The following is an 18126-nucleotide window of genomic DNA, read 5'->3' on the forward strand; positions in this document are numbered from 1 at the left end:
ACCCAGTTTTTCATTAATTTGGCTTGAACTGTGTGATCACAGTGAGGAAAAAAAAGTAGAGATGGTAGAGATTATTTTTGTCCCTGGGACTAAATTCATGACTGTAAAATGTGTAGCGTAGCCAAAAATTTTTTGGCATGAAAAAAATATATTGATGAGTTTTACATTTCCTTTTCTTCATTAGAAACTTCCAAAGGTTAATAAAGAGTTGGCACTCAAGCTGATTGAAGAGGAAGAGGAACAGCAGCCTGCTAGAAAAAAGAAACGAAAGGTAAGACTTGACTTAGGAGGTGTCCAAAACTCTACAGAAGCTCCAGGATAACAAATTGTTCTGTGTGTTCATTACTATAAATGGTTAGGCAGGTTAGTGTTCCTTTGCTTTTTGGATGATAAGGCTTTTGCGTGTGATCATACACTGCATCTTCTAATTAGGTGGTTTTACAGTGGAATTCATCAGTGGTAGGGAGTCAGGAATACAGTGCAATAACATCTGGCCAATTGTATATCAAACTTGTAATGGCAAAGCACTTGCTATGGAGATGAAGTGGGAGGAAGAGTCCAAAAACTCGCTAACTGTTTGATCAGTAAAGTATCAAAAAACTAAACCTTTTTATTTATTTATTTATATCATGGTAGTGCTTACAATGTGCCTAGGCATTGTCCATATTGTAGGAAGTGACAGTTCATGCCCCAAAGATCCAACAGTATACATTTTTTACTTTGCTCTTTCTTCCACTTCATAAAGTAGTCAAATCTGTTCACTCTGATGCAACAGTAACTCTTGTATAATTGATACTGAAAATGCCATATCTGTTTTAGATAAGTCAGGTCTAAACAAATGTTTAGTATCTGGCGGGAGAGAAAAATAGCATATTGCAAATCAGTGGCGGTGTAACACCTTTTGAAGGCTCTTTCCAACATGGTATGCAGTAGAGGCTCCCTTTACTTTATATAGATGAGAAGGGTGACTGAGCTATATCCTCCTACAACAGAAGAGCGTTGGAATTCATATAGTTAGCAGAGCAGACGTAAGGTTTATGTGGTGTCTGGTCTGATGAGAATTTCGAGCTCGCAAGTGGGATGGTAGGAAAAGATAAAGGGGTGAAGAAGTAAGTGATTGTGGTGGAGTCTTCACTGCAAACTTTCTGAGCCTCTATCAAAAGTCTCAGCTTTCACTTTCTTAGTATGTTTGTTTGGAGATATATATTATACACTGTGCATTAAAGTAATAATAAAATTCCATATAAAAATATAGGTTCTGAATATTTCCCTGAAACAGTATTAAGGATTTTACCAAGGACAGGTGGTTTATTTTTTGTTTGTTCTGCTGTTTATTTTTAGATTAGACCATTAGCCAGACATTTGTAGATACTAAGCTTCTCTAACTTAAACCTATCCCCTTTTATGTTTTTTCCTTTCTGAGCAGCTGTGAAAACAAATAGTTGGACCAGAGAGAGCCCTCCTGGTAGTAATTTTGCAGCTGCATCAGACAAAAGGATTTTAATTAAAAGAGAAACCTCTTGAGGAGATCTTTAATATGAAGCATAGTAATACTAGTTTAAATTATAAATTCCTTATGCCTGATCCTGTGTCCATTAAAGTCAGTGGCAAAACTACCATTGGCTCCAGTGTTGCATGATTAGGCTCTTTAATGAGACCGATAAAATTGCCTCTTTCCTTGCTATATTTGGGATTGGGAGGGTGGGGTGGTAAAAGAAAGTATGCAGGATGCATACCCTTTGGGGGGGGGTGGGGAGTCGTAAGTATATTTGATACTAAAGCAGTTTTATAAAATATGAATGGAAATGCATCTCTGTGGAATATTGTTTTCATATGTGACGGAACCATCCTGGTGAAGCAGTAAACACAGCTGACTAGCTAAGAGATGCTGAGGAGTGTCCAGGTTAACGCATATTCAACACATTGTCAGTACTAGAGTTGGTTTCATCGAAACATTTTTTGTGTCAAATTGTTTCATTAGGACACAGAACTTTTAGATCTAGAAAAGAAGGTATCCTGTTTCAGTACTAAGCACCTGTCCTTAATGATTTCAAAAATAAAAATAGATTGTTTCAACTATTTTGTAATCTTAGCGGTAGTACGCATAATGCCATGTCATAACATAATGTACAAATAATAAAATAAAAAAAAAATCTAAAATAAATATTTGAAATTCCCAAGTGAAATTATTGGAGCAAAAAGAAATTTCAAAATCTAAAAGTCAGAATTTCCCATGAACTGGAAATTTGGAGTTTTTACCAGCTCTAATAAACACTTACCTTTAAAATATAAAACATTGGACTGGAGGTTCCTATAGTTTGAGTGGCAGAATATATTATGTTAACAGATGTGTCAGAATAGTTTGTATGTGATTTATATGAAAATAGTAAAACCATACTATAGATAAATTGAATAGATCTTGATGTAAATGGTCTGGGAGAACCAAGCAATCAATATTTTATATCCAGTTGTCTTTTCTTGCTTAATTCAACCTGAGTAGTGCTTGAAGGAGCTTTACATTTTAAATCATTGTAGCAGCATTTGTTTCAAAGTTTTGTAACCAACTCTTGTTTTGTTTTTCTTCTGTTTTGTAGAATCTGCCTAACATTCTCACTGATGACCGGTTCAAAGTCATGTTTGAGAACCCAGATTTCCAGGTGGACGAGAAAAGTGAAGAATTTAGGCTGCTTAATCCACTTGTTTCTAAAATAAGTGAGAAAAGAAAGAAGAAACTAAAGATTTTAGAACAGCAAGCAGCACAAGAGCAGGTACAACCTTTTCCTTCTATGTTAGGATTACCTATAGTTCTTTGTTTTTTATTACAAGCATTCAGAGTTTTCTTTTATATGACCTTAGAAAGGAGAAGAAAATAATGGAACATTATCAATCTGTCTATAAATGAGTGTGACTAAGATTGATATAAATAAGTTATTAATATTAAATATTAGTATCTAAATATATTCATTTATTGTTGTATCTATCACATAGTGTGTCTCTGGATGTAATTAGAATCTAACCAAATACAGCATGCAGAGTAATGTGTTAGAATTCTAGTTCTCTTCAAATTGGACATACGTAGAGATTGTCACGTACTCTAATTGGGCAAAGAGTTTTTTAAAAAATCAGTTAATGGTTCCTTAGAGTAACTATTTTTGTCTGCAGGAAAAGGAGGAAGAACCAGAAGGAAAACCAAGTGATGCAGAAAGTTCTGAGACTTCAGATGATGAAAAAGGCTGGGTTGAAGAGGTCAGGAAACAGCGCAAACTTATACGCCAAGAGGAAAAAGTAAAACGGCAGGAAAGGTTCAAGGAGGATCAGCAAACAACACTGAAACCTCAATTCTTTGAGATTAAAACAGGGGAGGAATTTAGAAGCTTCAAGGACTCTGTCAAAAAGCAAAAGTTAACGAAGTAAGTCTTAACAGTTCAGTTTAATGAAGTTTGGTTGGGTTGTTTGAAACTGTCTTTTTGTTATGCGGATCCAGCTTATTTTATTTAGCAGGCACAGTGATCCTGGAAGCAGTTTCTACAGCCAGACATGGTAATTAGGGGGCATAATTTGAGGTGACACTCATTTAACCTCTAATTCCCCTGTTATGTGAATGTGGTATATGTAGTCCCTGTGCCTTACTTTAAAGGAAAAGAGTTAGGGTTTGATACCCTGAACTAGATTGGGAGGCCCTTATCTCACACCGGTGAGAAGTTTCTCATATAGATAGTCCCATTGATGTTAGTGGTACTACTCCATGTGAGTATCGGTTCACCAGTGGGAATAAAGAGTCTTACAATTTCACCCTATGTGATCTCTCCCCATTAGAAAACATAGAATACCCCATGATTTCTCCGTGCTTACCAAGTAAACCTCTCTTTGCTGGGCATGGACAGTAAAAATATCTTTTGACCTAGATGGGTCCAAAATGTCTGGATTCTATAAAAACTAATTTGCTATCTTAGTTGTCAGAGTTCTAGAATCCAGGCTTTCTCCTTGCAGTGCTAAAAGCCAGAGTTAAATATTTTGTCTGCGTTTCATATTTTGTTTCTATACATTGTTGTTGTAGACTGGTTGGTTCCAGGATATTAGACAGACCAGGTGGGAGAAGCAGTATCTCTTATTGGAACAACCTTGGTTGGTGAGACATGTTTTTGAGCTTACACTGAGCTCTTCTTCAAGTCTTGGAAAAGTACTGAGTGTGTCACAGCTAAACACAAGTTGGAACAAGTTGTTTAGCACAATAGTCACCAAATTGTGGGTTGCATGTCCTAGGGGACATGGAGGAATGTTTGGAGTGGGGCAGGGAAACACACATTTTAAGGGATCATTCAAGGCAAAGTAGCCAGTTGACACTTTTCCAGTCATAGGGGTGAAAGGAGACACTAAAAATCACTGACTGAATAGAGACACTGGATTTATGGCTTATTACAACAATCTATAGCCCGCTAAGCTGCCTCCTCATTTTTTTTTCCTCCTTCCTTGCCCCATGACAGGAGAGGTGTTAAATACAATTTTGTTTGTATCTTTTAACTCAGCTGTTAGCTAAAGCAGTAGGGTTCTGTATCTAGAGTATTTCTGCCCTTTAGAGATGCCAGAAAGTGTCCTGACTTTCCAGGTGTTTAGTGCCAGACATTTTCATTGACCTCATTTAGATATCCGGAGCATTTTAAAAAATCAGATTTTTCTTACAATTTTATTAACTGGAGATCTGTGCTGAAACTAATAAAAAGCCTTGAAAGACAGCAACTGCTGAGATAGATAAGTCATAGCATGCCAAGTGCTCAGCATAGCTAAGTAGAATGAATGATATAACAAGAGGGAGATTATACATGCCAAAATATTTCTCCCTCACATAGTGAACAACTGTATCCATCCAAATATCTGATGATCATTTTGCTGCCATTCAGATACGGCAGATTTGTCAAGGTACCATTTTGTCACTCAGCTGCATGGTGATGGGCATTTTAGAAATAGGTAACACAATGATGTGTATTGAAGGGAAACATTGAACGCAATGCGTTTAGGACCGTTTTTTTTAAACTATAAAATCGATTCTGTAATATCAGCCTTTTGGGTTCTACTATAAACACTATAGCAATCCCTAAGATAAAAAACGACACAAGAAACAATTTTCTTACGGAGTGCTATCTAAAACAAACACAAAGCATCATAAAAACTCTGCAGTTCATATGCATATGAGGGGTTCTTTGCTCATAAATGTTATGATCAACATGTGTGAAGAGGCTAGTGCTCAAAAATCTCTGCACTCGGCCAGGTTAAAGAATCTTGGGAAGAGACCAACACTCTACATGTTCTGTCTGTAAAGTGACTGACATACACATCTTGGGCACCATATTATAAATCCTCATTGAGATTAGTACTTCAACCTTTGCCTCTTCTGCAGGTGTTGCTTGCATTTTCTCTCCCTTTTTGTTAGCAAATTTTACACATAGCAGGTTTGTGTTCATTCCTTTATTCAGCGTACACATTCTGGATGCTTCAACTCCTTATCTAGAATCTTTTTCAGCTTATGTATTAAGTTTTCAGTTTACTTGCTCCTGGCAGTTTTCCTTCTTTTCGTTCCAGGGGATGGGGCTGCTTTTGTGCCCTTTTGAGTTTTTCAGAGGTATAGAGATTGTAGTGCAAGGTCACTGGGTGCTCTGTCAGAGGGGAGTGGATCGTGTGCATCTTTGTTTTGCCATTCAGCCAATGATCTGAAAAGGAGAACAGATTGTGATCAGGTGGCACGTGCTCTGATTTCCATTGCAACAGGGGCAGAAATGGAAGGACGTTTCACTATTGCCAACCTAATGTTTTTGTAAATTCACGCAATGACCTCTGACTAAGGTGCTCTATCCCACTGAAGGAAACTCTCAAATGCTTCCTTCATCTTAAATGAAATGACTGAGGAGCAATCACACACAGATGAGAACCTTAACTGGAAGTGAGCAAACTGAAAGATTCAGTTAACAAGCCAAAGTCAGCTCTAGGTAAGACTGAAAAGTTCAGAAAAAATAAGTACTGCACAACACAGCAGGAAAGAAGCCCTCACACTGAGAAAATTACATAATGCAAAGAATCTGTGTGGAAGGGTGTTGGGTGTGTGTGTGTCTGCGCAAATACTGTAGATCTCTTCATGGCATAAAGGAGTACCAGTGATGACAAACTGAATAGACCGTGTATGGAAAAAGTGCCTGTTGTACTACCGGTGGGCATGAGGTTTTACAAACTTAAAACAAGACATGATCCTACCATGAGGGGCTTAGGCAAAACATAGTGACGTGATAGCAGATGAAATGAAGAAGAAATAGAATAATTAAACAAGTGAAGTGGACTAGAGTGCACATCGCATCCTTTTCCAGTAAGCTGCTGTTGTGCCATATGAAATTCTTTCTCCATGGGGGAAAAAATGTTTAAATTACAAATTCTGTGAAGAATGATCCTATTTACACTCAGTCAAGAAACATTCAGACTGCACGTGGGTACTCCTCAAACTCTTCCAAAACCTTTAATTATCAGCTGCTTTCAGTTTATAATCCCATATAGCTGATCTGATGCAGAGCATGATTTGTCCTGATCTGTGCTTATCATAAAGGCAGTCATCATAATGTCAGCTAGCTTTACTATTTAGAACCATATTTGAACATGGTAGAATTTTGTAAAGAAGACTAGCCCTAAAGAGATGTCTACTGGCCCTATACCATGATAAATGCTCAGCATTTTTATGCTGACTCCTTGAGCAATGTATGGAAAATTGGAAAGATTGTAGTGGCATGTACCATCTGGTGATTCTGGCATATTTGTGTTTCATTTGATTTAGCCAATTTAAAGAATGATGGTCTGTGACCAACATAATTAAGTACCTTAATGCCTCCACTACCCACTTAATGGCAAAGTGTTCTTTTTTTTCTATAGTTGTATAATGTTCCTGGGGAAACAGTTTATGACTTATATAAAACTGGGTGTTTCTTTGCTAAGTTCCTGACTCAGCGCTGCTCCAAGCCCAACTTCTGAAGAATTAGTGTATACTTAAATTTCTTCATAAATTCAAGGATTCTCAGCACAGAAGCATTTTGAAGCATATGCTTAAATGCAGCAAAGTCCTTAAGAGTAGTCTCTAATGACATTTACGTAGTGAGCAGACTGAGCTCAGAACCAGTACTCCATCCTTGTTCTACTTTGACCTGTCAGCCATATTAGACACTGTTGACCATATTCTTCTTGAAATTCTTCCTTGCTTCCGTGACACACACGCACCTGCTTCTCATCCTACCATTCATCACTTCTTCAGAGGATTCTCCTCATTCCTGCTCCAACTTTTTGTGGGGATTTCACAGGACTCTGTGGTTCCCTTCTCTTCTCCCTCTACAGCTTATCTCTGAGTACTTTTTTCACAAATTCAAATACCATCTCTGTGCTGACAGCTTCACAGATTTACCTATCTACTCCAGGCATGTCTCTTGTCCAAATTAAAATCTTGATCAGCCTTTCTGACATCTTCTCATAAGTATGCAGCCATCAGCTCAATTTCAAGATGGCTAAAACAGCTCTTAATTTCTCTTTCCTTTCCCTCCAAAACCAGTCAAAACAAAACAACCAAAACCCACCCTGCTGCTGCCTTTATTTGTCACGCTGAACAACACCAACATTCTGCCTGTTGCCCAGGCCCACAACCGGGATGTCATCTTCTACTCAGCCTGCACGTGAGGGCATAGACCTCTCACTATGTCCAAATCTTGCAGACACTTCCTGTGTAATCTCTTTTAAGATACAACCTTTCATATCCATCTGCTATAGCTAAAACTCTTGTCCAGGCTGTCATCATTTAATGTCTTGATTACTGCAACATCCTTTTCTCTGGGCTTGACAAATGCAGTCTTACCCTGCTCATATCCATTGAGAATGCTGCTGCAAAGATCATTTTCCTACCACAGTGCTTTGACCATGTTTTCCTATCTCTTTGCATCAAATATAAGCTGCTTGTCTTCACTCTCAAGCCCTTCCCAATTTATCCCCACCCTATCTTTCATTCGGTGTCAAGATGTCAACGTCATGACAGCCTCCATCATCCACTTATTAAAGTTTCAGATAAACACTTTTGGGTTTTCTCACATGCTGCACCTCCTTAAAATTACTGTACTCTGATGCCTGCAAACACTTGACAATAATTAAGCCGCTGGTGTGCTGAGATCAGCTCATTATGCTGACCATTGTCTCCTTGTGCTCCTGTCTGTCTGTATCCATATTTTGACTCCTGTCTTACACTTCGCTTCTGCCCCACAGAGCTTACAATCTGTCATCTTTTTCTGTCTTTGTACAAAGCCTAGCATGATGAGATCCTGGTCCTTGGCTGGGACTCCTATGTGCTATGATAATACCAATAATAAATAATAATTGAACAGCACTCTTAGCATATCCATTGGGCCATCTTTTTGGAGGCGATAAAATGTGTTTCCTTCCCCTTTGCTGTGGCTGGAGTAGTTGTATGTCACAACACCGATATTTAAGCAATATTTTTGTGAGTGCATACTACACAGATACATATATGCCCCTCCCCTCCTTACTTATAGAATAAAGCTATTATCCCATAGCCTTTTCCTACTATCTCCTCACATTAATTTTCCTCTGACTGGAGCACCATCCAAGCAGTCATGCTAAAGAATTGCTGGGTAGTAGCCACATTTCTCTCATTCACTTTCAAAGGGGAGAAAAGTGAACTTCAGTTTAAAGTAGAAATCCCGCTACACTGTCAGTGACTGATCTGCTGCCATAGTTAGCTCTGAGGCTTAGCTTGTCTTCTCAAATAGCACAGATGGAACAAGTTTTTACAAGTTCTCACTGAAAAATCTATTGGAGGAAAACCAGAATCAAAATACCTAGTCATGGTGGGAAAAGCAATTATTGACAGTAATTTTGTATAGTTCATGTGAAAAAGCCTTTCATATGCATAAATTACTTTTTAACCAAGATCCTGCAAACTCCCCTGGCTCCGTGCCGAGGGCCCAGTCTTTCAGCCACTTCATCCACAGAACTTCTATGGACTTCTGTGACTGCCTTTCACATGTATGTTTATGATTGTCTGTTTTTTCCCTTCATAAAAGTAATCTGTGAAATATAAACACGAGTACCTTGCTGCTGATTTGCACAAAAAAGACAGTCTCTCTCCCCATCTCAACAAAGATCTACGACTTCATTACAGTTATGAGAGCATTTATAACGAATACTATTTAAAAGTAAACAACAATTGTCAGACTAAATGATGCATATTACATAATAAAGTTCAGTCTTCTTTACTGATTGGTCATTTAGGCTGTGTCCTATTTGCAGTTAGTATTACAGTACTGTACTATATAGGACCCCAATCATGGATCAAGGCCACATTGCGCTAGGGACTGTGCGCAAACATAACAGACACAGTCCCTGCCCCAAAGAGCTTAGATTCCGTGTCAATGGGAGAAGGGGTCTGTCCACATCAAGCTCCTTATGGAATCAGGGTCTGTCTTGCTAATTCAGGAAAATTCTGTCATTCACAAAGGTCTGCCATTCATTAATGCAGAATCATGAGATTTGGCTCTATTTTTAAATTTAAACCTATGATAGGTATAGAATATTTTCTCCTGATATTGAAGTAGGATGAAACTTTCAGAATCACTTACATTGAGCGACCATACTGCCAGTGTTATTTTAATCAGCTCAGGTAGCTGCTGCAAATAGAGGAGTCAGAAATGCCAATTATAATGGGGGAGGTGGAAGAGCAGGAATCAAAATAAATGTTAGTCTTTCATGGTAGAAAGTATTTTTGGCTGTAGAAACTAAGGATTTTGCTTTAAAATGCCTGTTTTAAAATTTTATTTAAGATCAGTACACTAGAATATCTACTGCAATTGAATTATCTGGCACTTCCAGATATTCCATAGAAAAATGCTGTCATAGGACATGTTGGTTTGGTGGGAATGGCATGGACTAATTGGATCCGGTTTGTCTTAACTAGGGCCTGAATTTAAAAATTAAAAAAAAGTGTCAGAAGTTGAAAAATGGCTGTACAATGAGCAATACCTGAAGGGAATAACTGAAACTTGCTTTCCATGTGTGTTGACTGCATATGTGTTGCTTAATAATTGATGCAGAATGATAGAAGTGCAACCCAATTGCAATTTTTTTGCGAGTTGTAGGATTTACAAAGCAGTCAGAGTTGGTGATTTCTTCTGTTTGCTATTGTAAAAACTGATAATACAATGTGATGGTGACAAGAACAGAAACAGGCTTTTCTTTAATTGTTCTCTGCAGAAAAACTCTTGGTGATCGCTTGAAGCTTCAAGAAAAGCTTGGCACCCTCAGTGTATCTGATACCACAGTAGGCAGCAAACAGATGTCATTCAAATTAAAACAGGTGAGTTAAAAATAATGTTCTGTAAAGAAGATAATGCGCAGGATGATACATTTATTTGTCATCTAAAAAAACAGGGAGTCCCAAAGCCATCGAAAACAAATGTCCCTCTTGATTTCTTCATAAATTGACTGCACCTTTACTTTTTTGCACACCCTCATGTGTGGGCAGCCCTACCAGACGCATGTCCTGGTGGGAAACACTAGTACGCTTAGTAGATCATCTAGCTCTATCATCCAGTGCTAGTACCTTGTCAATTCTCACAGTCTTGGGTTTGATCATACTTGATTCATAGGCAAAAAATACCGAGGATGCTGAAAGAAATGATGATGATGTCCTGTAGGTGAGAGTCTTCCCTCTGAGTTATTAGTGATGGGAGTGCCTCATATTGATAAAACAACTCCTGACCACTTTGGTCATTGAAGTTCCATGGCACTATTGACAAGAATAAGAAGTGTAGTTCCAATGTACTTGCCAAATTACAAATTGAGTGAGTAACTGCATTCTGCCCACTTAACTTTCCCAAGCAATTTCAACTGGATGGTGTTTTCATAATTCCTTTCTGGAAACAGTTGTGTAGTGTCTAAAAAGGTGTTTCACCCTCCAGGTGATTGCATTTTGGGGGTTGGGGAGGAGACAAGGAGGAAGGAAATGGATTTTGTGTATGTGTTTACATATTTTGTAAATCACTTTGGGATCTCTGGGTGGAAAAGTGATACACACGTTAAACATAGTTGGAGATGATGAAAGATTAAGAGCCATATTAGTTGATTCTTCAGCTGGTGAAATCTGTTTCAGTTAAAACTGGTCTTCCTCTGGGCAAGTTGTTCATCATGATCCATTTCTGTTCAGCACCTGTCAATTAACTCTCATCATGGAAGTGGAACTACAATAGTGTGATCAGAATGTCTGAAGTAGTTATTAGAATGTGCCACTTTGGATTATTGGGTCACAAAAAGCTAAGTAAACCAAAGTCACTGGAATTTCTTATTGTACTTCCTGTCACCAGTTTTTCACAAGCCTTTTTCATCTACGTTGTGCTTTGATCTCTGTATCCACTTTGGAATTTAAAATGTGCAGACTTTAGAATAAGTCACAGGTTCCAGTGAAGCTCTGCAAAGGATCACCATGTCAGGTGTAACCAGCAGGTATAACTGATTCAGTAGCTCCTTACAGCTAATTACATGAACTTTGCAGGGCTTCCTATGCATACTCTTTTTATAGGAGCTTTAAATTAGAAAATGCTGAGACAGAATGCATCCTACAGTTGATGATGAGGGACAAAAGAAAGATCAGCTTCCCTAAAGATTTTTGGGGGAGGGGAAGTTTTGGGAATAGTTTGAAATGCCATTCTGGATTTGATCCGGGCAGAATCAGTATATTACTTTGTTACAGTTCTGTTGCAAGTGACTCATTTAAGAGTTCATCTCAGTGTGATTGCCTTATTGAATATACAAGTGTACAAAATTTATAGTTAAAAGTAAATATGACAAATTGTTGAGTTAATGTGAGCCCCCAGTCTCCTCTCTGTGAAGTGGGGAGAAGAGATGAAGAAAAGTAAAATGGGATGGAAACTCCCCCTCTCCTTCCCTGAGTCAATGCCACTATATTCCATGGGAGCAGAAAAAAAATAGGGCTGGAAAGGAGCCATGTCATATGATAGGATCTTTTGCAAAGATGAAGAGAATGCAGTTGGTAAGCCTACAGGGAGTATAACGCTGCTGGGACTATTAACTCCTGCCTTTCATTGCCCCATCTCCAAGGTTTAGGTGCAGGTATGTCATCTTTTTGGAAGAAGACAGAAAAGTAATGCGTAGCCTTCATAAGAACGGCTATACTGGGTCAGACCAATGGTCCACCTGGCCCAGTATCCTGTCTTCCAACAGTGGCCAATGCCACATGTTTCTGAAGGAATGACGAGAACAGGGAACTATTGAGTGATCATCCCCTGTTGTCCACTTTCAGGTTCTGGCAATTAAAGGCTTCGGACACCCAGAGCATGGGATTACATCCCTGACTATTTTGACTAGTAGCCATTGATGTACCAATCCTCCATGAATTTAGCAAATTCTTCTTTGAACCCAGTTATACTTTTGGCCTGCACAACACTCCTTGGCAGTGAGTTTTACAGGCTGACTGTGCATTGTGTTGAAGTAGTGCTTCCTGGGTTTTTTTGTTTTTTTTCTTCAGTCTGCTGCCAATTTTATTGGTTGACCCTTGGTTCTTGTGTTATGTGAAGGGGTAAATAACATTTTCCTTATTCACTTTCTCCACACCATTCATGATTTTATAACCTCTATCATATCTCCACTTAGTCGTCTCTTTTCCAAGCTGAACACTCCCAGTGCTTTTAATCTCTCCTCATATGGAAGCTGTTCCATCCCTCTAATCATTTGTGTTGCCCTTCGCAGTGCCTTTTCCAATTCTAATATATCATTTTTGAGATGTGGCAACCAGAATTGCATGCAGTGTTCAAGGTGTGGGCATATCATGGATTTATTGAGTGTTATGATATTTTCTATCTTCTTCTCTTTCCTCCAGGGGTTTAGTATTTTTAGTTCTTGTGGATCAACGTAGTTGGAGGCTGAACAGGTTTTGGTTCCTGAGGTATCTGTGGTATCTGCTTCCCTCCAAATCCCAACTTCCCCCCACAGGAATCGATCATTGTTAACACTGCAAAGTTTATCTCCTGGCATTTCCTAGATGGTCTGTCTTTTTCCATGTTTTTTACTGTGGGGTCCACAATATTGTCCGGTGGCTTTCAGTTCCAGTTGTTTGCAGTGTTGTTGTAGCTGTTTTGCCCCAGAGAGAGGGGAGACAAAAAGTAGTTGAGATAATATCTTTTACTGAATCTGACTTACACACATTTTTTCTTCGGGGCTGGCCTTCTAATGTCCTTCATAACAAGTGACATTTGATTTAATCAGTAAAATAACAATTCCAATATACTGGATAAAGATGTGAAAGGGACTATGTGGAAGGAAAATCTTTGGTCATCAAAAGAGAAAAATATGATTCAAGTCAGTTCCATACTAACGAGCTAATGCTTAAATCAGTGCAACTTTATTTTCTGACGAGTACTTTAGAATGCATTCTGGACAGTGGTAGGAAACCCCTTTTTATGCTATCACATAGCAAGTTTGTTGACATTCACTTATAGGGTAAGAACAGCAAGTCCAAAAAGCAATAACTTTTGGCAGTATAGTAAGTGTTAAAAATTACTGTGGGGAGATTTAATATACTTAAGATAGTTTCTTGAACCAAGAAATGGATTGACGAAGGTTTTGTGGGGTATTCAGATGCTCTCAAGGAAAGAATACTTAAAATGCAAGAATAGTAGTTGCAAGTTATTTAAAAACAATTACAATTTGTTTTGGGAGAACTAGCTACATGCTATAAAGACTTCTATTAAACTAGTCAAAATGGAGACAGCTGAACAGTCAAAGCAAGGGGAATCTTAGGGTATGTCTACACTGCAGTTAAAAACCTGCCACTGGCCCACACCAGTTGACTCGGGCTCAAAGGGCTCAGACTAAGGGGCTGTTTAATTGCAGTGTAGATGTTTGGGCTACAGTCTGAGCCCGAACGCTCTGGAACTCTCCCACCTCGCAGGGTCCTAGAGGCCCAGCTCCAGCCCCAATGTCTACACGCAACTAAACACCCCCTTAGCCTGAGCCCCGTAGCCACAGCCAGCTGCAGGTTTTTAGTTGCAGTGTAGACATACGCTTAGTAACTTTTTTTAAAAGGAAAATCTTTTAAAAAATCCAAAATACATTTTGGATTAAATTGATCAGTTAATAATACTTATCCCATGCTCTGTGTGCCTTTCAGCAATCAAATTGTATAATTTTTTTTGCATAATACTGTAAAATGTTGCTAATGTACCAAAATGCTGAGTGGTGTAGTAAGTAATTTTATACACTGTTAAAAATATCTATGAAACTAAAGATACATAACTGGAAAGAATAAACTTCTGAATTAACTGATTCATATACATTTTCTAAAAAGCAAAATGATATGTATTGATTTAATTAATATAGAAACTAGTTCTTTCTGCATCTCCAGTAATTGGCTCTTCACTGTAGCAGACAAAGGTCTACTGGCTAGAAGCCAAATCTAGACAAATTCAGACTAGAAATAGGCCGCGCATTTTTAACAGTGATGGTAGTTAACTATTGGAGCCACTTACCAAGGGTCGTGGTGGATCCTCTGTCATTGGCAATTTTAAAATCAAGATTAGATCTTTTTCTAAAAGATATGCTCCAGTTCAAAACAGGAATTATTTCAGGTAAATCCCCCGCCCTCTTATACAGGAGATCAGACTAAATGATCACAGTGTGGTCCCTGCTGACGTTATCATCCTATGAATCTGAGCATGACACAGGTTTTTATGATTAATACAACGGTTAGTACAGTGTCTCTCCTGTGTTGCATTGCATTCCTGACAGGATCTGAATAAAAACAATTCAAGCTTCTTGATTTATTTTCCATTTTATTTATGGTTTGACAGATATAAGTTATCTTATAGCATCTAAAGTATACTAGCCACTTTACAGCACACAGAAAAGATACGTCTGTGCTTTGAACACCTTCAAGTCAAAGGCCCCGATTTTGAAGTCTGAGCCCAATGGGCAGATTCCTGCTCTCAGGTGGATCATGAGGGTCCACTCATATTAATCAGATTGCAGAGGCAAGGCATAAATAGTCTGTCTGCATAACTATTAGGTTTGCTTTGGTTTTATTTCCCTATTAATGTGATTTTTTTCCCCCTCCTCTTTTGTATATTTCCATGACTCATTATTGGTGATATGTATTTTGTGCTCTAAAGGGAAAACATTTCATTTAACACTGTGAATTCACACTCTAGTGAATTTCCAGGATTACAGTTTATTGCTAAAATCAAAACAGGTGAAGTTGTGCTGGTGCCTCTGCCTCCTTCCAATGTGAGTGGAAGAGAAATTGTCACCACGGTATAACTCATCCCTGTTCTGGCTTGAGTGAGTCTTTGGGGCATGGGGTTATGCAGTTCTCCCCCACTGGCCCATGGAGAATGTGCATGCTGGCCTCTCTGCCCGTTACTCCCTAGGCCATGTTTTGCCAGTCAGTTCTTGGGCTAGCCCCACAAAAGTTCTGACTAGTGAAGCTCTACTGTAGTTTCTTGTCTTCTAAAGTAATAAATATTTTGCTTTTCCTGAAATTACAGATAGGATTTGTAGAGAGGCATTTAATTTGCACTGGGTAACTACGTACCTGCCTTGTTCCTGTTTGTCCTGAAACGTACAGTGTGCTTTTTAAGGTTTTGTTGAGCTAGTATTTTGTAGTCAATGGTAGTTGAGAAGGAGGAGTAACATTATCAACAAAGCACCGAAACATGCCATGTTGGTACAGAAATCTAATCAGTTTTTATGTAGAAAATATGCCTAGTAATGTAATCAGTAGCAGAGCTATTGTGTAACACGATACAGGTTTAAAAATACAAAACAAAAACCTTTGGTTCCTGGAGTTTCTCATATTTGTCTTTTGAAATACTTTTGTGTAAAGTCTAAATGTGGTAGCCATCGTTAGCCAACATAGGAACACACTCTTCTGGGCTTGAACATGAGTAGGTGGAATAGAACACATGGAAGCCTGCCATGAACTGTAAACAGTGTGTCCCCATTCTGGAGTAGAGGTGACGTCAAGAAAGCACAGAGTAAAAATCTTATGTATGTTTGGAATGTAAATAATTTTGAGTTCAAACTAGAGAGGCAGAAGACTTGGAGAACAAAAAGATTGAAGGTTTTTTTAATGTTTACATTAAACAGTGTGCCTCTAAAGTACACATTTTAAAGCAGCAATGCTAGAACCAAAAGATATCGTGCTGAACAAACTCTTATAACTAAACCTTACTAGTAACATTTTTACATTACGTTTCACATGCATCTGATGTGATGCAAGCTTATGCTCCAGTAAGTCTGTTAGTCTATAAGGTGCCACAGGACCTTTTTACATTAGAATTCTCTGCTGAAAACAGCTTTTTATGCTCAAATAACATGATGAATGCATGTATAAGAACCTTAGTTTTACACAAATTCATGCAATGTAGATAAAATAAAAAGCTTAATGTCTGTGGTGCCTGAGTGCTTGACAGTTTAACGGGGAAGGTTTTTGTAAACTGTAAATATTGCGTGCAAGTTATCTTGTTCCTTTTCATGTTTATGTCTAGAACTGTACAGTTTTTACTACATGTAGCTCAGGAACTGTCCTGACTTTGTTAATGTTGAACCATTTTTGCGGGCCAATTGGAATTCTAACTCAAGTCTGTTTTGTAAATATTCCAGTCAGAGCAGCAGAAGAAACAGCAGGAAGCTGAGAAGCAACATCATCAGGAGAGGAAAAATATCAGGCGTTCAGCTAGCCATCTCAAGAGTAAACGTGGTAGAAGAAGACCCTTTTAATTACTTCTTAAAGAAGCTGCTTTACTTTCACTTGTCACCTGGAAAGTGGGACTCTGCAGCACAGGCGTACTTCTTTTTGTATCTAAAAGGTGGACTCAAGAAAACTAGAACCTGTTAAACTGGTTGTGAGCTAATGAGAAGTTCACAAAATGCTTGGAGTATTTGGAGAAGACACCATGAGAACAGTGTTACAAACTCAGTCTTGGTTTTGACTTGTGCGTGAAGCAGCAGTGATTGGTTATTGTGTAACCCTGGATGTGATTTATATGAAAGTCCTATCTGTGTAAACAGGACCTTATCTGTGTATTTAATTGGACAAACGGTGATTATTTTTTTAGCATCATGAAATGTTCACTGTTTAAATGTGGATTGAAAAGTTTTAGGCTGCTGAGAGATCAAGGGTTAAGTCACTTTTCCCTATAATAGCTGACATCATAAATGCACAAAATAGGAATCACCATAGCTTTGGGTATTGCTGTTGTCCTGATAGCAGATGAAATCACACACAACCCTGAGTAGGGCCGGCTCCAGGGGGTTTGCTGCCCCAAGCATCTCCCCCCCCCCCCCAAAAAAAAAAAAAAAAAGTCTCAATCTGCGGCATTTCAGCAGGAGGTCCTTCGTACCGACCGGGAGTGAGGGACCCTCCGCTGAATTGCCACCAAATAGCTGGACCTGCTGCCCCTCTCTGGAGTGGCCGCCTCAAGCACCTGCTTGCTAAGCTGGTGCCTGGAGCCGGCCCTGACCCTGAGCATTGGCTTTGATATGTACTGGTACATAGGGCCATGATTCAGCAAAGTAGTTAAGTGCTTACGTGTCTGCAAATTGAAGTCAGTGAGACTAGTTGCATGTGTAAAGTTAGGCACGTGATTAGTACCTTGATGAATCGAGGCTTAAATTAGGAAGCGACCAGTATGTTCAGTGTACAAACATGGGGCCTGATCATGTAAACCCTTTTTTATGCAAGTAGTCTTTACCCACATGAGTTAGTACCATATTACCAATATGGTAATAAGTACCAATCACCATAGTACCAATCCAAATATTGCAGGATTGGAGTCATGTCAAGGAACATACCGTAAATTGGATGTCTATCATATGCTTTAAAGATAACTTAGTTGTAACTTTAAATCATACACTTTTCAACTGGCGTGAAATTAATTCCAGTGCAGAGAGGGCAAATACGAGGTCCTGGGCAATGTTTTGGATCTCAAAAGAATTTAATCTTCTTTTAAAAAAAAAATCTACTTACTGTTTGGCTGGTCCCAATAAACTGTGAACTTTCTGGATAGAGCCAGTTTTCAGAATCTCCTT

At 38.6% G+C, this 18126-nt stretch overlaps 1 protein-coding gene across 3 annotated transcripts in view; it reads left to right on the top strand.

Annotated features, from left to right (window-relative positions):
* NOL10 (nucleolar protein 10) overlaps window positions 1-17407 on the top strand; it is a 78710-nt gene extending 61303 nt beyond the window's left edge. For 2 of the 3 annotated variants that reach the window (XM_030555431.1, XM_030555432.1), the window contains exons 17-21: window positions 185-271; window positions 2595-2768; window positions 3163-3410; window positions 10279-10381; window positions 16699-17407. In XM_030555431.1, the coding sequence (XP_030411291.1) occupies window positions 185-271; window positions 2595-2768; window positions 3163-3410; window positions 10279-10381; window positions 16699-16815 (729 nt within the window). In that variant the 3' untranslated portion in view covers window positions 16816-17407. Of the gene's footprint in view, window positions 1-184; window positions 272-2594; window positions 2769-3162; window positions 3415-10278; window positions 10382-16698 lie in introns of those variants that run through there. The other variant, XM_030555433.1, reaches the window with a different exon arrangement.
* Window positions 17408-18126: the final 719 nt, after the last annotated feature.

Source organism: Gopherus evgoodei, chromosome 3 (genome assembly GCF_007399415.2).
Source record: "Gopherus evgoodei ecotype Sinaloan lineage chromosome 3, rGopEvg1_v1.p, whole genome shotgun sequence".
In the NCBI taxonomy this organism is placed as follows: domain Eukaryota; kingdom Metazoa; phylum Chordata; order Testudines; family Testudinidae; genus Gopherus; species Gopherus evgoodei.